General features: G+C 36.3%; 1 protein-coding gene across 1 annotated transcript; it reads left to right on the forward strand.

The window, feature by feature from the left end:
• The first annotated feature begins 9209 nt into the window (after positions 1 to 9209).
• LOC129760927 (uncharacterized) lies at positions 9210 to 22527 on the forward strand. Its single transcript, XM_055758611.1, has 5 exons — positions 9210 to 10408; positions 16402 to 17750; positions 21443 to 21559; positions 21627 to 21792; positions 21851 to 22527. The coding sequence occupies exons 1-5, from the start codon at positions 9274 to 9276 to the stop codon at positions 22147 to 22149; spliced, it is 3066 nt and encodes a 1021-aa protein (XP_055614586.1). The 5' UTR covers positions 9210 to 9273; the 3' UTR covers positions 22150 to 22527.
• Positions 22528 to 23203: the final 676 nt, after the last annotated feature.

The raw sequence follows: 23203 nt of genomic DNA on the forward strand, positions 1-23203 counted from the left end.
ATTCATTTTTCTTTAAGTATTTGTCCTCGACGTCCAGGTCTTTTTGCTTACAAACGGTGAAAAACTGTGTTTTTAAATTAGAATTTTCGTATAACATCATGCATTGAGGTGTAAAGCAAGATAGTCAGAACCATTGAAAAATCCATATCTAATTTCTAAGATTTTCAAGCAATTTTCGTCAAACTTACAGTGACCATTCTAGATTCTTGAATTTGTTTTACAGATTCCGTGGATTTTCTCAAAAGAATTCAAAAACCTTTGGGGTAGGATTTATAAAGCGGATTTATGAAAGTCTTATGATTTTAGAAAAGGTGGATGTCTAATTTTCAAGTAAAATTACTATTTGCGGAATGGAAAATTTGCGCCGTTTTAAGATCTTCCCCAAAATTGAAAAATTTTTACGACTTAAAAACACATGTATTTTTTTATATTTTCTAATTTATTATTTTTCGAGTTAGATTCGGTTTGGTTTTTTATAAATATAATATAAAATATTCTAAAGCTATATACATAACTCTGTTATTTTTCAACGGAAATCATAAAATAGCACATCAAAACGCATTGAAACTTTATCGGCTTTTCAAATAAAATATTTCAAATATATTTAAACCTTTAACATGAAACATTGTAGATAAGCATTAATCGGTGACTAAAAGTACCATCTGCATCACCAAATATTGTGTAAAAAATTCCAATAGCGCATAGGTCGGCAACCAGCGGCTCGCGAGCCGCATGCGGCTCTTTGGATGTAAAGCTGCGGCTCTTTAGCTCAACGCGCTAATAAGATCCGGATGAGAATATTAACATTGCATCCGCTGTAGGAACAAGCGGAAAGGATCAAATGGCAAAATAGCATTATTGAAGCCTTTTTTTTTGCTTTCCGCTGTTTTTGAAGCACGAGAGAGATCAAGATTTAATTTATTATAAACCGTAAATGCAAAGAATAATTATTGTTTTAAAGCAACCAAAATTTAAATCATTTTTTTATTTCCAAAACGTGTGTATATTTTGTGTGAATCAAACACAACAGTTGAGCTGTAGCTAACAGGAAAATCAAAGTTCATCACTTTCAAAAAAGTGATTCTGAGACAGTCTCTGTTTTGTTCTCAAACAACGTAACCCTCATCAAATTTTTAAGCATTCGTAATATTTATTTACCTTTTATGAAAATTGATAAATTGATATTTGCAAAGTCAATTCTAATACGATCAACCATTTCGAAAATTATTTACAACTTTGACGCGTCAATACATACAAATTTTGGAAAAAACTACCTCAATTCTATCTTATTTATTTGAATTTAAAACGATAATTTTAATGTATAGTAATACAGATACCAGATAAACCGACTTAAACTGGGCTTGCCCAGATATTCAAAGAAAAAACTGGACATGATAACTTACAATTTTTACGATATTCCAAATTTTCAACCTGTTTTAGTTAAAAAAAAAATCACATGCAGTTTTTTAAATTGTGAGAAAATTGTAAGATAAGAACGCTGCTGATGTGCCGCGGTAAAAAAAAATTGTTAACTTTCCAGCTTTTATCTTAATTTTTTTTATGGAAAATACGTAGATTTTGGCTGGATTTGCCCGAATATTACCCGATTTTTAGTTTAAAATTTAGAAACCCAATGCCCGAATGTGCCCGGCCTGGACACGGACAGAAAAAACTTGGAATGCCTTCTCAATAACGGATTAGGAAGTGAATAGATAAACAACATTCAAATAAAAAATTTCAAAACTACAGAAATTTCAAAACATGAAAATTACAAGTTAAAGCTTTCAAACTCGAATCAGTATTGAGAAAGAACGAAAATTTCAATTCAGAAATCCCTTGAAAAACTTAATCACAGGCTTATTACTTAATAACTCAATAAGTTAATTGACCTTTGAACCCCGAAGTAATTTTAATTAATAGCATGTATACAAAAATTAAACCTTTGGAATTTTGAACACATTAAAAATTTCAGATGTGATGCCTGCAACTAATATTTATCAAACAAAAATACAAATTTTGCACGAAGTTTCCGAGACGAAAATATTTTTTTTTTCATTTTCGATTAACAGTTCATTACCGATTTATTTTTTTAACTTCTATTTCGAAACTTTAAAAGTAAACTGGAACTGATTTTGTCAGGTAAAATCACTTTATGACAGATTTAATTACACACTGGTCGGACCACAAATTTTTTTAACAGCAATCTAAGGTGGAGCCAGAATATATAAATAATAAACAGTGTAATGAATTTGATATTTCATTGGATTGGACGCACAGTACTAAAGGACTTAAAATGCTGTATTTATTTAAAAACTAGAAAATTGCGCCTTGAAGTATGCAATGACTATAGGGTAGTAGTCAAACTTTTAGAGTTCTCTTTGTCTGATACTTAAAAACTTTGTAATGATAACTAATATGGCAAAAAATAGTCATCAGACCTATTATCTTTGGATTTTGCTTGATTTTTGCCTGTGGTCAGGGAACCCTGAATAAAGGATCAAGTCTCCTCTAGTAAAGAATCAGAGATTTTTAACTTAAAAATATCACTTTTTCCATCTCACAAAAATACTTCTAATTTATCTTCTTATCTACGGGTTCATGTATCGTTCCCAATTCTTTTTTCATATAAACTTGAAATCAGATGCTGTCAGAAAATGCTAAAAACATGTGACATAAAATAAGATTTATGAATTTTCCAGATGCATAGCATTCTGAAAACACTCTCACTTGATGTTATGAATTTTGAAAATTTTACCAGTTGCCAGGAGTTTAATTTTTGAAAAATATAAAATTTTCAGCTACACAAATTTCAGTAGAACTTAAACTCACATTTCTAGATTTTAAAAGGATTAGCTAAATCTAGGGAATGTTAGAAAAAAAGTTGATAGTTTTAAGAACATTTTGATTCCTTTTACTTTGTTTTTTCAAAGCTTTTTTTTACCGAATAAATAATAAATATTCTTATTATGTGAATATGTTTATATCTTCCTCTTCACATCATGCAAACTAATCATTAAAGCTTTATATGGATTGAACATTTTCTTGGCTCGATATTTGTCAACGTATTAAAATTGATATACAATCAAACCATGTTAAACGGTTGACGATCCAGGAGAGAACCCGTACTTCATGATAATCAGAAACAGATTTGAAAGAAAAAATCCTAGAGAAAAAAAACTCTGATGGGTTTAAAGTTATTTTCGTAAAACTAATGTTCATTAATCACTCGTATATTTAGATTTGATTAATTGGAATAAAGACAAAAACCTTTGATGTGGCTCTTTAAAACTCTGAAATTTGAAATCTTGAACTTTTTGGCTCTTCCAACTCAAAAGGTTGCCGACCACTGCAATAGCGCAATAAAGTGGGAACAAAAATACTCATCAATGCAGGTGCACACTGTCAGTTCCTGTGTTTGGGAACACAAAAAAAGTAGTTGAAAAATTCAAATATAGACATGCTTCATACAGTTTTTTAGCACTGGACACCAAAATTGTATTACAAAGTGACAGTGATGTTGTTGAAATAATCGTTGATCTTAGTATACATATGATCAAACTGTAAAAAGCATCATTCCCATTATAGGTATCAATGAATATAGGATACTTATACCGTATTCGTTCCCTCCACTCGCTCAGCTTTGCACTGTACCACACGAAAACGAACAAATAATAGCAATAATAGAGTTATGTAGCTGTGAAATACGTTTTTATTTTATATACAAAAAAAAAACAAACTGAATTTAACTCGATAAATCGAAATTTTAGAAATCTGAAAAAATAAGTACATGCGTTTTAAGTCGTAAAAATAAACCACATTTAAAATCTGAAGACTCCCGGTGTAAATTTAAAAAAAACTCCTATAGGGTAGAAGCACTAGTTATTGAACACTAGTAAAACATTTACCAATTAAAACAGTAATATTCAGTATAAAAATGAATAAAAATTCATTTTCTACCTCTGTTCAAATTTTTATCAAGAATCTCGGACTCTTAAAGCCACAATCCCCGAAACTTTAATATGTGTTCAAATTTTGGCTTGGTTTTTCGACTGGATGAAGAAAACAGCCTATATTTGATTGGGGGAAAAATTGGATAAAAGACAAATAAACGTCTAATATAATGGTATGAGTGTTTTCAACTAAGTCTTTTTGAATGATTTCTGGAAGAGTGGCAGCCTTTATTATCCATATTTTCTAAAAATTTAACAAATTAAAGTGTTCAATAATTCGATCACAGAAAACGCCAAAGTTTCAATTATTGAACGTTCAATCTTGCAGTACTTGTTTCGTAAAGAAATGCATGTACCAGTTATTGAACAAACATCGGTTGGTGTTTGGAAATGTAAACAAACTGTTTCTTGGTTGCTAGCTGTACCAAAATCACCCCTGCAAGGCATACTATCAAGCGAAATACCCCTAAATATATGCAATGATATTCAATGTTTACGTGTTCAATAATTAGAACATTGCCTGTTCAATATTTGAATCATTGTGTTTAATCATTGGGACAAAAGTAATTTTGAATAAAAAGGCTTAAACAATAATTTCAAAACATATTTCCGCGAAAAAAATATATCGATTCGAAGCAGAGAATTAAGCTTAAGCTACGCTATCAAAATTTTATCAGAAAAACCTTTTGTTATTATTTATTTGCCACAAATGTGTTGAATCCGAAAGATGGTGTTCAATATATAGTGTTCTTACCCTACACAGCAAATTTTTTTTTTGCTGGAAACCAGCAAAATTTTGCTGGTTTTTGTCCCGCTGACTTTCCAGCAAAATTTCCAGCAATTTGAATTGCTGGAAAAAACAGCAATCGTTAATGCTGGTTTCCAGCAATTCAAATTGCTGGAAAATCAGCAATCCAGATTGCTGGAAACCAGCTATTTCTTTCAACACAACCGGCAGTATTTAGTATGAAATTTATATTTCAATTCAAAATTAAAGTTTGATATTGGCTGTGCATATAATAAGCAATAAAAACAATTATTTTCTCCCATTTTCAATAAGGGATTAATTTATTTTCCAAAAGAAAACTTTTTTTTTCACAACTTTCTAACACCGGCTCTGGTGTGGCCGCTTTGTGCCAAAATGTTGATCATCCGCCACCTGTAAAAATAGTTTTGATTAGTATCTTCTATGGAATATCTACCTGTACAATAAAAACTTACCCTTGACTTGATGCCTGGTTGCTAGAATATAGAGGAAAATAAAATAATTATATTAATTTAACCTAAATTTGTAAAATAGAATCTCACCTTACTTCAGCGTACGAAACAAAAACAAACTCCAAATTGGCAACTCGATTGCTGATTTTCCAGCAAACTAGATCAATTGCTGGAAAGTCCAGCAATTTGAAAACCGATTGCTGATTTTTCAGCAAAAATGACAAGCACATAACCGAATGCTGTAAAATCCAGCAATTCGAAAACCGATTGCTGGTTTCCAGCAATTTTTTTTGCTGGAAATCGAGGCAAAAATTTACAGTGTACTGGATTGAGATTTCCTGCCAGACCAAGATGGCTTGAAGTCTGCTTGCGCGTTTTTTCTTATTTATTTCCTGTATAATACACGCAAAATAATCGGCACGTACCTGCTACGTGAAATCCCATGGGAATTGGTGCTTCATGAAAGTTACCTATAATTATCGTGAATTTCTTGTAAGTTCAACGCTGTGTGTTTATGAAAGCTACCGGAAATGATTTTTGTATTGGAATGTAATTAGGTCGATTGCGTTATTTGTTTTCCTTGTATTTTTTTTTTGTTATGTATTAAAAAGGATAAAATTGAAACAAAACAATTTGTTAATTAAATGTATTTTCACAATTTTTAATTTTCGCAATCACAATTTGAACCGTTTACCTAATTCAACATTATCTGCCAGTTAAGTTGGGATTAAAAATTAAACGGGTTCCGGTCATTTCCTCGGAGCTGGAACATCTACGAAACATCGGAAATCTACCTGACTGGAATCGTATCCTCGATGGCGACGTTTTTCCTTGTGGTGCTAAGGCTTTTCTTATGGTTCATCTTTTTCTCGAATCGTTGTGTCGCTCCCTAGAAAAAAAAAATTAACTTAGATTTAGAGGTGGAACTTAGAGGTGATCTGAGACCAATTTAATTTACTGGAATAATCGCCTGTTACATCCGACTGTTTTTCGTTGGCAAACCGCTCACCTTGAGAATAAGCTTCAAACTCGGCAAAATTTCTAGTAGATTTCTCCGAAACTGTCAAATCAAGTTATTTGAATGACAACATTTCCCTTTTCCTATCAGAATTCGTTACCACACGCTTAGGAAATTTGCAGAAAAACGGATTTTAATCTTTCCTCTTGGACTTGAAATTCATATTTCAGTTATATGGAAGAACAGTAGCTACTACAAAGTACACGTAGAATCAATGTGTCAAATCCCGTATATTTAATTTCTAAATGATTTTGCGTGTAGGAATTTTCCCATTAAGGTCATTCTTCTTCGTTCTTACTTTTTTGGTATTTGAAATAGATGCTACATATTTTAAAAATGGGATAGAAATCATATATCACTGTGTTCTTAGAAATTTTTAGTTTACGCCAATACACATTTTGTATAATTTGAAATGTGACCGTGACCAGACAATACGAAGTCAGTATTACAAAATGTTAACGCATACTTTTGAAATTTTTCTCCTAAACTGATATTTAAATAAAACTTGAAAACTATAGTATATTTAAAAATAGCAAATTTAGATTTTCAGTAGTTTAACGATGTAAAATTTATTAAAATTGGTTCAGTAGTTAATAGTTATTGATCTACAAGACGCAGGATATTCTGGTGAGAATGAGAAAGTTCATCCATAGTATAAAGCATTACCAATAAGATCTGTGGGAAATTTTCATTATTAGGAATAACTCCCAAAACTAATAAATGACCAAATAATAGAACCTATTTGCTGCTCTAAATTCAAGAGAATCAATGAAAACATTATAAATTTTTGAAAACATAAAGACATAGTGAATTTTTCTAGTGTAAAATTTAAATGAACACATACTGATCTGATAAATTCTAAGGATAAATTTAAATTTGGAACCAATAAGGCAACAGTAGAAGTTACCTCAGCCTATTTTTGGTTGTTTTCATTTGAATAAACCTACCAGCTTCCACAATTAAAAAGTTTAAATACATAAGACCGCTGCAAAAATTGACATTTTGCTTCCCTATGTTTGTTTTTTCGATGCCTTTTGGGTCACCATGCATCAGTATAAAATTTGAGATGATTTGGTTGACTCCTGAATTAGTGCAACGCATTTCAATTTTGTATGGAAATGTATAGCGAAATTATTGCTTATAAATTCATCCAGAAATTCAAATAAACTTGAAATGAAGTTTGTCTTGTTTTGTTTTGTGTTTGCCTGTTCTTAAGCTTCATTTTTTGCTAAGTTACTAATGAAAATAATTAGGTATAACCATTTCAAAATAAAAAATCTGAATCCATTGAAAAGTGTTCCAAAATGGCAGTGTTTGCTTTCTAGGGCTTTTGGTAATTTCATGAAATATGATGGAAAAGGTTATATAAATCAACAAACTCATTGGCTATGCAAAGCAGTTCTCTGTGATTTTTTTATTTTCATCCTACAGCAAAATAGCTATGAAATAAGCAGTAAAAACGCTAAAATATAAAAAAAAACATTTTGAAAAACATGTTTTTTATAGCATCGAATATCTTTTCTAGGGTACATGTCAGGTTTTTGGTTTGTTTACATGAAATGTTCTGCTAGAATCAAGGAATATTAATCTTCCACAATTATATTTTTCTGATCTTTCAGAACATTGCTGGTGATTTTTTGAATGAAAATTTTTTATTTCCATTCAAATTTCCATACAAAATTAAAAATCGTTGTGCAAATTCAGGACTCAATCAATCGCAAATTTTATTGCTTTTTTCATTAATCAAAACAAACAAAAAAATAGTCATGGGAGGTGCAAAAATTTAAAATTTTAATATTTCCATACAAAGTTAATAATTAACTCTAAATTCTTGAATTCCGAATTCAGAAGTTAGAAGTCACGAGTCAAAAACAAAGTTAAGATTCGTGTCAAAAGCCAAATTGCAAAGGTTAAGAGTTAGGTCCTAAGCGAAGAGAGCCAACATTCAAAAGTTAAGAGTTATAAATCAAGAGTCACCTGTAAAGAGTCAATAGTCAAGAATTATAACAGAATACCATAGTCTTAAATTGAAAGCAAAAGTAAATGGATTCGTCGTAAAACACCCTCCAAACTGAACGGGGAAAAAGGATATTAGACGTTGGTTGATTAACCCTTTAGATCTCTCTTGTACCTTGTACTTTTGTCATAACTCGTATCATATACGTCTGGATTAAGAAAACTAATTTTGTAGAAAAACCTATGCATGTGCATGAATGTTAGAGCCAAAAAAAGTGGATATTGTAGTTTTTCTAGAACAAATGATCTCAAATTTTCATACTAATGTTGAGCGACCTTTTAAAGTTAATCAAATGAGCTGAAATTTGGCATGATACATGGGAACTTCTGGCAGGACAAAGCACGATTTACGCTCCCAAAGTTTTGATTCCAGAACTTAACCCCATTTTTAGTCTACCCTACTTAACATGCACTTATTCGTAGCTCCGCAGCCTTGCCGTTCGTGAAACACCTGTTCAAATTGAAGTATTTTCTATTTGATCCGTAGTTTGTTTTCAAAATGCTAATAACTTTTGACTGTTTTGTGTATTGATCAAATTCAATAATATTTAAGGCGTTTGGAGTCAAAGAAGTAAAGGTGCAAATGATAGTAATTGCCAAACGATTCTTCATATTTATATCACTGATAAATTTATATCTTCATCTGGTGTAAATCTAAGATTTTTTGGATTAAGTTTCATGCATGTTTGATCGGAAACTACAATTCTCTTCTGTTTTCTCGAAAACAGCGTTCATGCACTTATACCCCTCTGGTTTCAATAGCCTCATTTGGAATTGTGAAGAATAAACTTATTCACAGATGTATAAATATTAGAAAGTTCAATGTAAGTGTTTAATGCAATCTCAAAACTTCAAAACAAAAATAATCTTTTTTTAAAAAAAAAGCATTCAATCTTGACTTTGCTTCACTGTATCTCATTTTTCGCTGAACTGATTTTTCAAACACGGGAGGAGGTTTATTTCAAGATCGTTACTAATTCTTCTATTGTTCTACGTTTCACAGGTATTCCGCATGCTAGCCCCCCAACTGGACCCATTATCCAGGCGTAGTATTCGCCACAATCTCGAACAATGGATATCGTTAGAATCTCCAACAATATCAGTATCAGCGACGCCCCATGTGGTCCGTCGCTGGCTCCATCGCAGCAACAGCAACAGCAGACTCCACAACTGCAGCAACATTCTAAAACAAAGGACAATAATGGCAATAGAAACGGTTTAAACCAACAACCAACGAATAATAGTGGCAGCAGCAGCGGCGATGGCTTTAGATGTAAGAGTGGGAGCAACAACGGCAACTTTGCATCGACCCCAAAGCAATCGACACAGCTGGTTCCGGGATCCGGATCCATCGGATCATCCGGTGGATCCTTCAGCTCGACCGGCCAAGTGTCTAGTGATTCGGGAAATAGTTCCTGTGTGAGTGGGAGCAGTGGTGGAACTGTTCTCGATGACCCAGAGACAAAGAATTCTAGCTTCGGAAGTTGTACCAGTGCCGACGTGTTGGCGACCACCGACGATGGCGCTGAAGAAGACGAAGAAGAACGTACCGGGGAACGGGATGTTCTTTTTAATAGGAACGTTTATGTGAATAAGATCTACGACGATGGCTTGAGCCAGGGGAAGAATGTGAACAGTGTTGCCAGTGATACGGTTAGCAAACGGGTTACTCTGGATACTCAGATCAGTTCGACCGATACGGATGACAACGTGGAAGATGCTAAGCCACTGCTCCAGATGGATAGCGAAACGAAGCGTAAACCGAAAAGTATTGTGAAGAGTCCTTCTAATTTAAGCTTCAATAGGGAGTCAAGTGCTCAAAAGCCGCGACTGAATTTGCAGTTTCAGCAGCCTCTTGATGACGTCATCACTGATCGTCCGGTGCATCACGTTCAGTTTAGTAAGGTAGAGAATGGGTACTACAGCCGTGCAGCGGTCACCGATGATGGAATCCATGGTTCCAAGCAACCCGTTTGTTCTAGTCCCGTGGGAAGTATACTGTCACATGGATCAGGATCTTCCAGCACGTCTTCCTCGAATGAAAACAGTTCCCTCGGTGGGTACGCGGAGGCTCGGCCACCCGATGGTGGTTGGGGTTGGGTTGTGTGCTTCGCTTCCTTTATGGTCAACCTGATCGCCGATGGCGTAACGTTTAGTTTTGGAGTGCTGTATGTGGAACTTTTGGATTACTTTGGAGAAGGAAAAGGTAAGTCCTAAACAAGATTCGTAATGGTACAATATGTTATATAGAAATTATACCTGAAACATAAAAAACTTTGAACAAATTTAACTACTGGTAATTTGGTGATTTATTCAGCGTCAGATTTCAGAACCAGCTATGTTGCTAGAGGAACTATGCTCCTTCGAATGGCATATAAACCATTTTAGATTATCTCGACTCATGAATTCAGTTGTCCTACCATGGAGAATAGATATTTCTACTTGATCTGCATCATTTATTATTGTACATACATATGCCTTCTAGGTACAATTAGTTTTAAATGGATTTTCACAGAATAAAATCCAAATAGCAAGCCCTATTGATCATCTACCATAACCAAACATCAATAGTACTTACTTCCTAAGATGCAGAAATACCGCTTTGTGACGTTTCTGAATTGGTTGTATAGTAACTAACTTCACCGTATTCTTTCTTGATCCATTCTCTAACGTTTGACGTAAACGATGAGTTTCCTATCATATTTCTGAGTTATTCGACAGCTGTATGGAGATCTCCTTTGTTGATTTTCTCACCTTAAGCTCAATTTTACGTGTATCTATTTTCATAGTAACGGGCGTCTTACTTACGAATATTTGTAGTTTGACCAGCCTTCAAACGCAATTTTCGGGAAAACCTCACTCAACAATATCTTCTATTGACTGCTTCGGAATCCCATTTCACACTGCTTCACTTTCCTCAGTTTTAGGGGTGGCTCGAGGAGTGTTGACCCTAACTCGCGTTTGCGACCAGAGAAAGTGCGGTCGACAACTCGATTTGCGTTTCAGAACTTCTTGGACTCGATTCGCAATATGAGTAGTTGCCCAAAAATTTGGATCTCTTACTTATTTATTTACATGGTGTCCCGTCTCAGGACATAACCTGACAATATTCCTCCAATTCGCTCGGTCCGTGGCAACCGTTCTCCAACTTCTCCGGCATCCCACAGACGTCAGATCACGCTCCACTTGGTCTAACCACCGCGCTTGTTACGCTCCTGCTCGTCTGGTTCCTCTCTCTCAACATGCCCTTCCCCTCGCTTGTGGAGTCCATTGTAGGCACGACTTCTACTGATCACACGGCTGGTGTCATTGTCTGCGGTCACCAGTGAGCCGAAATAGACAAAGTCTTCGACAATTTCCAGCTCGTCGCCGTCGACCGAGATCTTGTTATTGTTGGACGTATTAATCATTAACCCAATCTTTCCTGCTTCGCGTTTTAGTTTGCGGTAGATCTCCTCCTCCGCCGCAGATGATCTTTCGACTATATCAATGTCATCGGTAAAGCAGATAAGTTGACTGGATCTATTGAAAATCGTGCCCCGCATTTCGCCAACCGCACGTCATCCTGCAGGATGAACCATCGCCTTGTAGAATCATCCAAAATCCGCAAACACCACTGCGTTCCATCCATCGTCGCCTTGATCAGTTTGATCAGCTTCCCGGAGAAGCCGTTCTCGTCAACGATTTTCCGGTCGGTCGTGTTGTATGCGGCTTTGAAGTCGATGAATAGATGGTGCGTATAGGCACTTGGTATTCACGGCATTTTTGGAGGATTAGCCATAGTGTGGTTCGTCGTGGATTTTCGCTCCATAAAGGCCGGCTTTACGGCGGTGACTCCCCATTTGTCAACACGATGAAATGTCGTTTCTTAACTCGATAGAGGCGGTGCCTTGAAATTCAATCAATAAACGATAATATACCACCTGGATAAGCTACACGCTCAGCTCCGAATCAACGTAGGAGGCGTACCACGTGGGATGAATTGTGTAACGAATGTGTTGTGTGTCAACAGCTTAAGCGCCACTCTCAGAAACTCAAGAGGCTGTCGATGCGTGTCTTCCGTACCGGCTTGAGACTCAGTTCAAGGCGGACTTACAGTTAAAAACCACTCGATCAACATTCAATTATCCAACCGACCAACCGAGTTGCGGTCCTAAACTTCAAAATTTCTGGAAGTTGATGCGACACCCAAAACTCTGCGACACAATCAAACCTTACTCCCACACAATCCCAAAATGGTATAATCTTCAACGGATTCAAACAAAACCCAACCACTCTAGAGCATAACAAAATTTGGAATGATTCTAACATCGGATCCTCATTCCCTATGTGACGTCACGAAATACTATTAGCTCTTAATGGGTAAATACAATTTTCTTTTATCTAATCTGACATTGTGATGTGGTGTGCCGTTGGTTCCAAACCTGTTGATTCTTTGGCTCCAGAATCAGAACAATGGGTGGTTGTGATCTTGGCTAAACCGTAACGCTGGATGTTGACCCGGTTTCTACACTGGACCGCAGGGAGAGTGGCGGTTTTTCCTACCACCTTTTGACAGCTCTCCAGCTATAGGTAGCGATAGCTCGGTCGATGCTTGATTAGTAGAAACACGTGTTCCACAGTTGACTCAGGATTATGTTTGCCAACTTCACAGGATCAACATCGCCACAGTCTGAGCGATAAATGTGACCTTAAGCTCCCAGCAAACGCCCACGTTGAACGATGGGATGGCTGTGTTCAACGGGTTAATTAGTTCGACATATGGTAATATTATACACCTAGAATATTACCTGCTGACTATACTCGTTATCTCCACCCTTCGGCGGATTTGCGTGATTGCTTCGAAACACACACTTGGTCACCTAAACAGTATTAACAATTTACTTTCAATTTGCTAATCAGATTTAACCTAGCCCTTACTAAAACTTGGCTTCTGCCATGCGCCCAAAATCTGAACAACACTTTTTGCCTGTAGGTTTCTTCCAACAGACGTAGTTGCAGAAAACTAATCGACCTACATTCATATTTAAAGTAAAACAAATATATTTAGTATTAAGCACTTCACATGTTCAGACTGGCTAATATTTGCACGTGATTTCACTTACTGTTTCGTGCAATGGCTAACTGGCACAGTGCTGAGCCCTGATCTTAACCGCCGAGCGTGTTCTACCAAATGAGGCTGCGATAATCGACGACGATTAGCTAACCCCTACCCCAAGCTAAGTCGCTGCAATCGAGGGCAGAGCCCTCGGCAGTTGTGTGTGTCACATCGCATTCCAGAATCCCTAACTCATGGGCTTTTGTCCGTTTTCTATTTTTTCTTTCTCAAGGACATTGGTGGTACTAGCAAATTTTTTTACCACGTAGCCTCTTTTTGCAAACTGGTTTAGCAGGTTGCAAAATTGAATGAGATCGCCTGTGGAAGTCAACTAAAAGCTCGGAAGCCTAGCGCCGTTGCCTCTAGAGACTAAGAGAGGTCGCGCCAAGCGTTGGAAAGATAGCTTTTGAAATTTTAAGTTTTAGTTTGTTATGGAAAGTGATTTAAACTGACATACTAATTCGATCAGGACGTAACTGAGAAATATATTACAATTGTTGCTTGGATAATCCGCGCTTTTTATACGGTTGAACGGTAGGTTTATGGTCTATGTTATGGTTATGGTTTATGGTTTATGGTTTATGGTCTCTCTGTAGTGATGCGCGAGCGCTCAAGAGCCGCTCATTTGAACCGGTTCTTCAAAAAGAACGAACGACCCGTGGCTCAAAAATGAACCGTGATCCGCCGCTCAACACCGGTTGAAATATTTAACCGCTGCAATATACAAGAGCGAAGAGTGGAGAGCCGTTCGTTCTTTCCAAAAAAGCCGGTTCAAATCAAATGGCTGCAACGTTACACGATTTGTCTATGTATCGTGTGACCAACATCTTTTAAATAAGTGGTCGTGAATCTCGTTTTTAAGCTTTTTTTTTTCCTCAGATTTAAGCTTTTTTTGCCTTGAGAGCATAAGAGATGAAAGCTCAAATCTGAAGAAAAAAGCTTAAATCTGTCAAAAAAGGGGAAATCTGAGGGGAAATCTGAGAGATGTGCTCCATACGGTTTGAATAGCGTTGCCGCCGCCTGGTTCAAATAAACAGCTCTTGGTTGCTCTCCCATAACTAAAAACAACACAAACTGAAGAGCTGAGAACAGCAGAAGCAGAAATCCGTTCGTTCGCTCTCCCGAACCAAATGAACCGAGGTGGGTGGTGGGTGGGTGGTTAAAAAAGAGCTACAGGACGGCTCGAAAAAGAACCGAACAGAGCATGGGGACCGAGCCGTTCATTTGATCAAATTGAACGGCTTTCCATACTCCGCTCTTGCTGTTCAGATTGTGAACCAGAGTTGAGTGAGTCGCGATTCTTTTTTGAGCGGTTCTTTTTCGAGCCGTTCTTTTCTGAGCCGTTTTTCGACTCTTTTTTGAACCACCACCCATCACGTTTCCTTTTGTTCGAGAAAACGATCGAATGGCTTTCTTCTGTTCTTCGCTCCTCAGTCTATGTTGCCTGTAATTTGATGGGCTAAGAACCAAAAGCTGCTTATTTGAACCAAAAAACCGTGGCTCTATTAAAAAGATCCGCGACTCGCAGATCAACACTGATTCGAATATTGAACTGCAGCTTAAAATGCTTGTGTTGAGCTGCCAGTCTTTTTTTATTATTTGAAGTTGCGAGCCGCAATTATATTTTGATTTAATGAGGCCGTTCTGATACTACGTGGACAGAAAAATACGATTTTTGACCAGCTCCTCCGTGGACAAGAGTGATCAATTGGAAAACTCCTTTCTGTCCTGATGTTCACGTGAACAGATTCGAAATCTTTATTTTGCCTTAATCTAATTCTTTTACAGTTAGGAAACCTCAGATTTGAAAAATGAATAAACATTTTTTATATTAAAGAATGAGAAAAATATTGAAATTTATAAATAATCAAATTTATCGCTTGCTTGTTAGGTTGACCACGTGGTGTGAACGGCCCCAGTGTTGAGCTGCGTGACACGGTTCAGTTTTGAGCCGCTCAAATGAACCGGCTCATTGAATAGAGCGGACGGCTCTGAGCCGCTCATTGAAATGAGCCGTTTTGCCCATCTCTAGGTCTCTGTTGAAACTTACGGTTTCCTCCTGAACAGCAGCAGCCCAGCAGCAAGCAGCAAACTTCTGCTGCCACGGGCAGAACCAAAACATTGTTTGTTTTGGTTCCTATTGCTATGTTCAATTCGCAATCGAGAACAATAGATCTTTGATTGCAGATGACAGGTGATGATAACAAAAGCGATACAAATATTTACATCATCACACGGTTGGGCGAGAATACTCATATTGGGTTTGAGGTAACACAACAGTGTTGCCAGATATTCTGGGTAAGAATATCAATGTACTTGAGAAATGAGTACTTCCTGGTTAGGAAATATGATAAATGGAGAGTGCGACAATAGCAATCACTTATGAATTGTGTAGTTATGTAATGACTAGACTGACGAAACATGAATAAAGATAACTCTATTCCACCACTGAAACCGGCCAGCAGCTGACAGCAGCTCTTTACGTCCTTAACAAGAGTCGCAGCAATGGCGAACCAGAATGAGCTGTCCCTTGCAGCCGCCTATGAATGGTAAATTCGCCTAATCATGTTCCACAATACACCAGCTTTCAAGTCCTAATGGACGCGACCATCTGTTGGTGAAGTTCCGAACTTTTCTGGTAGATGAACGAGCTGTATGTGGGTTGGCGTAGTGGTTGAAATAGGAGTATCACTGACTGACGGCAAACGAAAGCAATTTCTTGGAACTGGAAATCACTACACGGACAAGATTTTTACAGAATTGATAGATCCCTTACAGTTTTAGTACATTTTAGACGCTAGAAACACTTCTTTGGTTCTTCTTTCGGACATCGTTGTTTTCACTGTTCTGCGTTTCTGTCTTTGTAACCTTTGGACAACTTCTGACTTTTGAAAGTGTTCCATTTTATTGGCCGACCTCTTAATTCGTCTTAGAGAACATTTTCTCCTTTCTTCCACTGAATTGTGAAGGTTTGTCTCATAAATTCAACAAAATCAACAACAAATCAACTATTAACAGTTTGGTAATTCAACTTTTCTCTCATGTTCTTATGTAATATAATTTTAATTTTTTATAATATCTACTTATTTCCATTTTTACAGGTAAAACGGCCTGGGTTGGCTCCCTGTTCATGGCAATGCCGCTGCTATCGGGACCAGTGGCATCGTTTCTCACCGATCGCTACGGATGCCGAAACGTGACGATAGTTGGATCGATCCTTGCTAGCGCCGGATTCGCCATATCGGCCTACGCCGACAGTATTGAAATGCTGTACTTGACGTTCGGGGTGCTGGCCGGATTCGGTCTGAGCTTGTGCTACGTGGCCGCAGTTGTCGTTGTGGCGTACTACTTCGACAAGAAGCGTTCGTTTGCTACCGGTCTGTCGGTGTGTGGTAGCGGTATCGGAACCTGCATTTTCGCAAAGCTCACCCAGATATTGCTTGACGAATACGGCTGGCGAGGTACAACACTGATCTTGGCCGGGATCTTTCTCAACATGTGTCTTTGTGGCCTTCTGATGCGTGATCTCGAGTGGACCACGTACAAATCCAAACAAAAACGTAAACAACTGCAACAGAAGGAAGCAGATTCGTACTCTGTTAGTAATTCAACGAATACGGCAGGGACGGCTAGTAATCTGAATGCTACCGATGCAACACTTGCCGCCAATGGTGGAGCTACGAACAACGGTAAAGAACAACTTGCCCCTGGGGAAGAGATCGATCCACGCCTGTTCAGCTCATTGATAACGCTTCCTACCTTTATTAAAAACGGCGAAAAAGTACCAGTCGAAGTATTAGAGCTACTCTACAAGCAACGAAATGTGCACGAGCATGTTTTGCAAAACTATCCTAATCTGCTACATTCTCGTAGCTTCAGTGAGCCACTAGCATCTAAGAGTAACGAACAGTCATCCGAAAAGACTGGCGATGACGGCCATAACGATCAGGTCGTATCGGAAGAGTCCAAGAAGGATCCTCTGAACCTGCCCCCGGGAGATGACGTTGAGCATCACCACCCATTCCTACGACGTGCCCACAGTCATAGGCCTACAGGTTTGCGCACACCAACTACCGCCTATCTGAAGGACCTACGGATGCACAGGCACTCGCTGACCTATCGCGGGGCCATGCTCAACATCCAGCGCTACCGACTGCGGGCTTCCTCCTGTCCTGACATCTACCGAAACTCGATGACGACGATCGCCAAGGAGAAAACCGCCTGGTATCAGGGGATAGATGAGTTCAAGACACTGCTGGTCAGTATTTTGGACCTTTCCTATTTCCGTGATATCCACTTTCTGCTGTTTGCGGTCTCGAATTTCCTGCTGTACACCTGGTACGATGTGCCGTACGTGTATCTGACGGACAATGCGACTGAGATGGGTTTCACGCCGTCCCAGTCGTCGACGCTGATTTCGATTATCGGCATTGTGAACATGGTCGGTGAGGTAAGTGGCCCCTGATCCGGTACCCCATGGGTGCACGGTGCAAGGAAATTGACACAAACCAGGTTTATGAAAAAAGAAAAACGCCTAGCGTAGCACACTCGAAGGAAGGAGGTCTTTTGACATTTTTGCGCTCAAGTCATGAAAGTTGTTGGTCCTAGGCATTGTAAAAATGCATAAGACCTCGTTAAGGATTTGTGCAAGTTTTCTTACCTTGCCCGTTCAGTTTGTGCATATTTGCTCTAGTTGCCCATATTCAGCTTTTGCAAATTTAAGGCGTACTTTAAGTAGTTTCGAGAATTTTCGAATGCATTCAAAGAAGAAATTCATTGAAACTCATCAATTTTTTCATGATTCAAAGACACTTTTTTTCACCAGAATAGAAACGATTTTTGATTGTTTCTCCATAACCCCATGTACAAAATATGCAGCTTTTTAGAAAAAAACAAAATGCTTTTAAGAATTCTGCTTTTCATTTGGCACTTTAAAATGTCAAGCATACATATATTAAAAAATATAATATTAAAAAGGTTACAAATTTACATTTACAGAAAAACCATTATCTCGAAACCAATTATTTTATTTCTGTTCATCACAACGTTTCGATACCAAAACACCATCTTCAAGGGCTAAAATCATTATTATTTTTCTTCTGTGTACGCATGTGTAATGCCTTGATTAAGTTTCACCTTAGTTAGAATTTAAGCAGTTTTCAACACTTAATTTGCTTTTTTTTATAAAAATAAAGATAAACATTTTGATAAAGAAACCCATTGATGAGAGGTTTTCAAAAGCTTCTGCTATGAAACACTGTCAAAAATCGAAATGAGAATTGAGAAATGAGAAATGAGAAAAAATATATGAGAAACAAGAATTTAGAAATGCGAAATAAGAAATGAGAAACGAGAAATGAGAAATTAGAAATGATAATTGAGAAATGAGAAATGAGAAATGAGAATTGAGAAATGAGAAACGAGAAATGAGAAATAAGAAATGAGATGTGAGAAATGAGCAATTAGAATAAAGAAATAAGAAATAAGAAATGAGTAATGAAAAATGAGAAACGAGAAATGAGAAATGAGAAACGAGAAATGAGAAACGAGGAATGAGAAACGAGACTTGAGAAACGAGAAATGAGAAATTAGGAATGAGAAATGAGAAATGAGAAATGAGAATTGAGAAACGAGAAATGAGAAATGAGAAATGAGAAATGAGAAATGAGCGATTAGAAATGAGAAATGAGAAATTAGAAATGAGAAATGAGAAATGAGAAATGAGAAACTAGAAATTAGAAATAAGAAATGAGGAATGAGAAATGAGAAATGAGAAATGAGAAATGAGAAATGAGAAATGAGAAATGAGAAATGAGAAATGAGAAATGAGAAATGAAAAATGAAAAATGAGAAATGAGAAATGAGAAATGAAAAATGAGAAATGAGAAATGAGAAATGAGAAATGAGAAATGAGAAATGAGAAATGAGAAATGAGAAATGAGAAATGTGAAATGTGAAATGAGAAATGAGAAATGAGAAATGAGAAAATAGAAATAAGAAATGAGGAATGAGAAATGAGAAATGAGAAATTAGAAATGAAACATGAAAAATAAAAAAAGAGAAATGAGAAATGAGAAATGAGAAATGAGAAACGAGAAATGAGAAATGAGACATGAGAAATGAGAAATGAGAAATGAGAAATGAGAAATGAGAAATGAGAAATGAGAAATGAGAAATGAGAAATGAGAAATGAGGAATGAGAAATGAGAAATGAGAAATGAGAAATGAGAAATGAGAAATGAGAAATGAGAAATGCGAAATGAGAAATGAGAAGTGAGAAGTGAGAAAAGAGAAATGAGCGATTGGGAATGAGAAGTGAGAAAAGAGGAATAAGAAATGAGGAATGAGAAATGAGAAATGAGAAATGTAAAACGCGAAATAAGAATCACAATAATCTGAGATTCTGAGAATTTCAGAAACTGAGAATCTGGGAACCTTAGAAACCGAGAATATGAGGTATCTGAGAATTTGAGAATTTGAGCATCTGAGAATTTGAGATTTTGAGAAACCGATAATATAAGGATCAAGAATCAAGGAATCTGAAAATTTGGAAAGGAATCTCTAATTCCGAGAATTTCTGAGAATTTGATAATATAAGCATCTGAGAATCTGAGATTCTGAGAAACCGATAATATGAGGATCTAAAAATCATGGAATCTGAAAATTTGAATATCTTAGAATCTGATAACCTGAGAAAACGAGAATCTTAAAATTTGACAATCTTTAATTGCGAGGATTTCTAAGAATCTGAAAATCTGCAAATCTGAAAATTTGCGAATCATAAAATCTGCTAAAATGAGAGTCTTAGGATCTGAGAATCTGAGAATTTGAAAATCTCAGAACCTAAGAATCCAAAAATCTGAGAATCTAAGAATCATAAAATCTGAGAATCTGTAATTTTGGGAAAATCTGAAACTGAGTATCCGAAGTCTGAGGGCAAAGTTGCCGAAAAAAAATTGTGTGTTTTGTCAAAAAAAAAAAATTGTGACGTTCTGTGATTTTACCTAAACATTCAGAGACGGTTTTCTATAATAATTTTTCCATCAGTTTCAATTAAAAGTCATGTCAAATTGCGATTTTTTTTATTTCACATAAGGAAAATTAAGTAACAAATTTAACATTTTTAACATATTTTTCCAATTCAAAGCTAATATGAAACAAAATGTAAACAAAGAGCTTTATTACGATAAAAAAAACTGACAAACACTAGTCGAAACTTCTTTCTATTTAGAATATTTGTAGCCTGGACAATATATTCCATTTGTGAAGTACAAATTTTAAAGTTGTATTGGTAACTTGTGTTGCAGTTTTCTGTGAAATCTCATGATGTTTCATACGACGTAACGAAAGCTCAAGCGAAATATAACGAAATTATGTGAAATCTGTAAATATTCCTAAAACTTTGTGTTCTGTGTTGCAGATTCTGTGATGAAAATTTACTCAAAATTCTGAGGAATTAAAGATTTTGTTGTGATCTAAGTAACCTTGACTGAAAGGTTTGAGAAAATCTGAGAATTTGAAAATTTGAGAATCTGTGAATCTAACAATCTGACAATCTAAAAATCCAGGAATCTGAGAATCTGTGAATTAGATAATAAGAATCTGAGAATTTGAAAACAAAACTTCATAAGTTGGAAAAAATAATGCTTAAGTCTTTTCCAAGCGTCAAATTTGCCTTACTTTTTTTAAACTGAAGTTCAATAAAAACACTACAAAACTTCTATTTCCATTGCTTGTCGTTATTTGTATCGATCACTTTAGAAACCGACGTTTTTTTTTCATAAAAAATCCTTAGTATTTTTGTATTTGTTCAATTCTTGTAAATTTTCTTAAAAAGTTTGTTTTTTTTTCATTTCTTTAATTGTTTGTATGAAATTCTAATGAATTGGCTTAAAATTCCTTATTCTTACTGTTTTAGATTTTTTCAGGTTGAAATCCGTTTGAAAAGGTATGAATTGATAGTCATTTGAAGGGAACTAAATAGATGTGATAGTTTGAAGTAATAGAAAAAATTTTAATCGTTTTCATAAATGTCTAAAAAATTTAAATTTTACAATTTAGGAATTCTTTACATAAAAACATTGACTAGAAACTTAATAACTTTAGCGATTATTGGTAATTATTCCCGTTTCGTAATTTTAGATCGCACTCGGCTGGATGGGAGATCGCAAGAATGTGAATGCCAACTTCACATACGCCGTCTGTATGGGTTTTTGCGGTTTGGTCACCGCTCTTGTTCCTCTTTTTACCGATTATTATGTAAGTATTAGTTCATTCTAAAGGGGATAAGTTTTCTAATTCTAAACTTCAACTCCAATATTCGTAGGCCCTTTCTTTTCTGGCGGGAGCTTTCGGGCTGTTCATCGCTGCCAACTATTCCCTCACGAGTATTATCCTGGTCGAGCTGATCACCCTGGAGCGGTTCACCAATGCCTACGGGTTGTTGCTTTTGGTGCAGGGCGTGGCCAACCTCATCGGACCACCGTTAGCTGGTAAATTAAACGATTTCCCAACCAGTACAAACTAATAGCAATAATTTTTTTTTTTAAGGTTGGATTTCGGACATAACTGAGGACTACAATCTGGCGTTCTATCTGGCTGGTGTCTTCATAGCCATTTCGGGAGCGCTGCTGTTGGTGCTGCCAGCTATCGGACAGTACAAGAAGTATCACCAGCGGCGTGCGTCCAAAGACAAAAAGACGTTCGATTGCTACGGGATGAATCATCTGACAGTAAGTTCTATCTTCGTATATTTATTGAGCGGGAAAAAATCACATGTCCTTGTAGAATTTATGGTTTCTAAAGTAAACGGGCTTAATTTTGGAAGTTGGGAAGCTTTAAGTTGGTAGATACTTATTGTTATCAATTTTGCTGAGACGTATCCTCAGAAGGCTTCGTACTTCGATTCGTAGTTTATTTCCACTGTATTAAAACCAGTAGAAACGAAAACAACCTGCAATTCCTTTTCCTTACCAAACCCAAAGGTAACATTTTCCAAACTCTGTGTCGATGGCTATATCCATGGATGGCATAACTCCGCAGATCGGCTTGTTCAGTGCAAGAGGTGCAATTTTTTCGTCTGCTCCCCCAACCTGTGCCGGAAGAGATTCACTGCAAACAAGAGTGAGATTGTCAAAATATAAGCGTGAGCGAGAGCATTCATGGATGCTGATGAATTCCCTTCTCCGGAAAAATCTATTGTTGCGCATTGTGTTGAGGAGAAATTTGAAAGCAAACACTGTTTTCTTGGTACGTTTAAGAGAAAAAAATAAAACGCTGCTTTTAGACAGTTATTTTTCTGACTGACCTTAGACAATTACTTTTGCTAGAAAATAAAATTCCTAAACAGCAGTGGAGATGGTTGCCACAAGTACAGATTTATCTATAAAAACACAGATTTTTCCATTATTTTTCGGTACCGACACACAAAAGACCGATTTTTAGGATTTGGTTTAGATTAGTATATATTTCACCTTTTGAGAAAAAAAAATCCATTAAACACTTTTTGAAAAAGTAAATAGAAGCCAATTCGTTTGAAAATTGTAATAAGAAAAACAGAGTTCAGATTTGTGTGAAGGTCGTTTGTAATGAGAAATAAAATTACAGTTAAAAGAAGCTCCCGGATTTTAAAACTCCTTTTAATTGATTAATTAATTTTGATTAGAAATATTTTATTTGAAATATTGAGAGCAAAGGAATGGTATCAACAGTTAAACAAAATTCAAAAAAATATAAATACTTTTCAAATATTTTCGTCATTACGATTTTTTTGTCGCTGGAGTTATTTTTATTATTTTTTGTACGTTGGGTGCCTAGTGCGAATCAAATGATATTTCTTTGGCTAGAATTCTCTTTCTCTTACTCAGATGCAAGAGCTCTTGTAGTGCAGTTTTCTCCTACCAT

Source organism: Uranotaenia lowii, unplaced genomic scaffold (assembly GCF_029784155.1).
Source record: "Uranotaenia lowii strain MFRU-FL unplaced genomic scaffold, ASM2978415v1 HiC_scaffold_847, whole genome shotgun sequence".
NCBI lineage: Eukaryota > Metazoa > Arthropoda > Insecta > Diptera > Culicidae > Uranotaenia > Uranotaenia lowii.

Excerpts from the sequence above, each read along its gene's own strand:
- LOC129760927 (XM_055758611.1), top strand. The coding sequence starts at position 9,274 with ATGGATATCGTTAGAATCTCCAACAATATCAGTATCAGCGACGCCCCA. Across the intron at positions 17,751-21,442 it reads TTGTGAACATGGTCGGTGAG|ATCGCACTCGGCTGGATGGG; the intron begins GTAAGTGGCCCC and ends TCGTAATTTTAG. Across the intron at positions 21,560-21,626 it reads CTCTTTTTACCGATTATTAT|GCCCTTTCTTTTCTGGCGGG; the intron begins GTAAGTATTAGT and ends CAATATTCGTAG.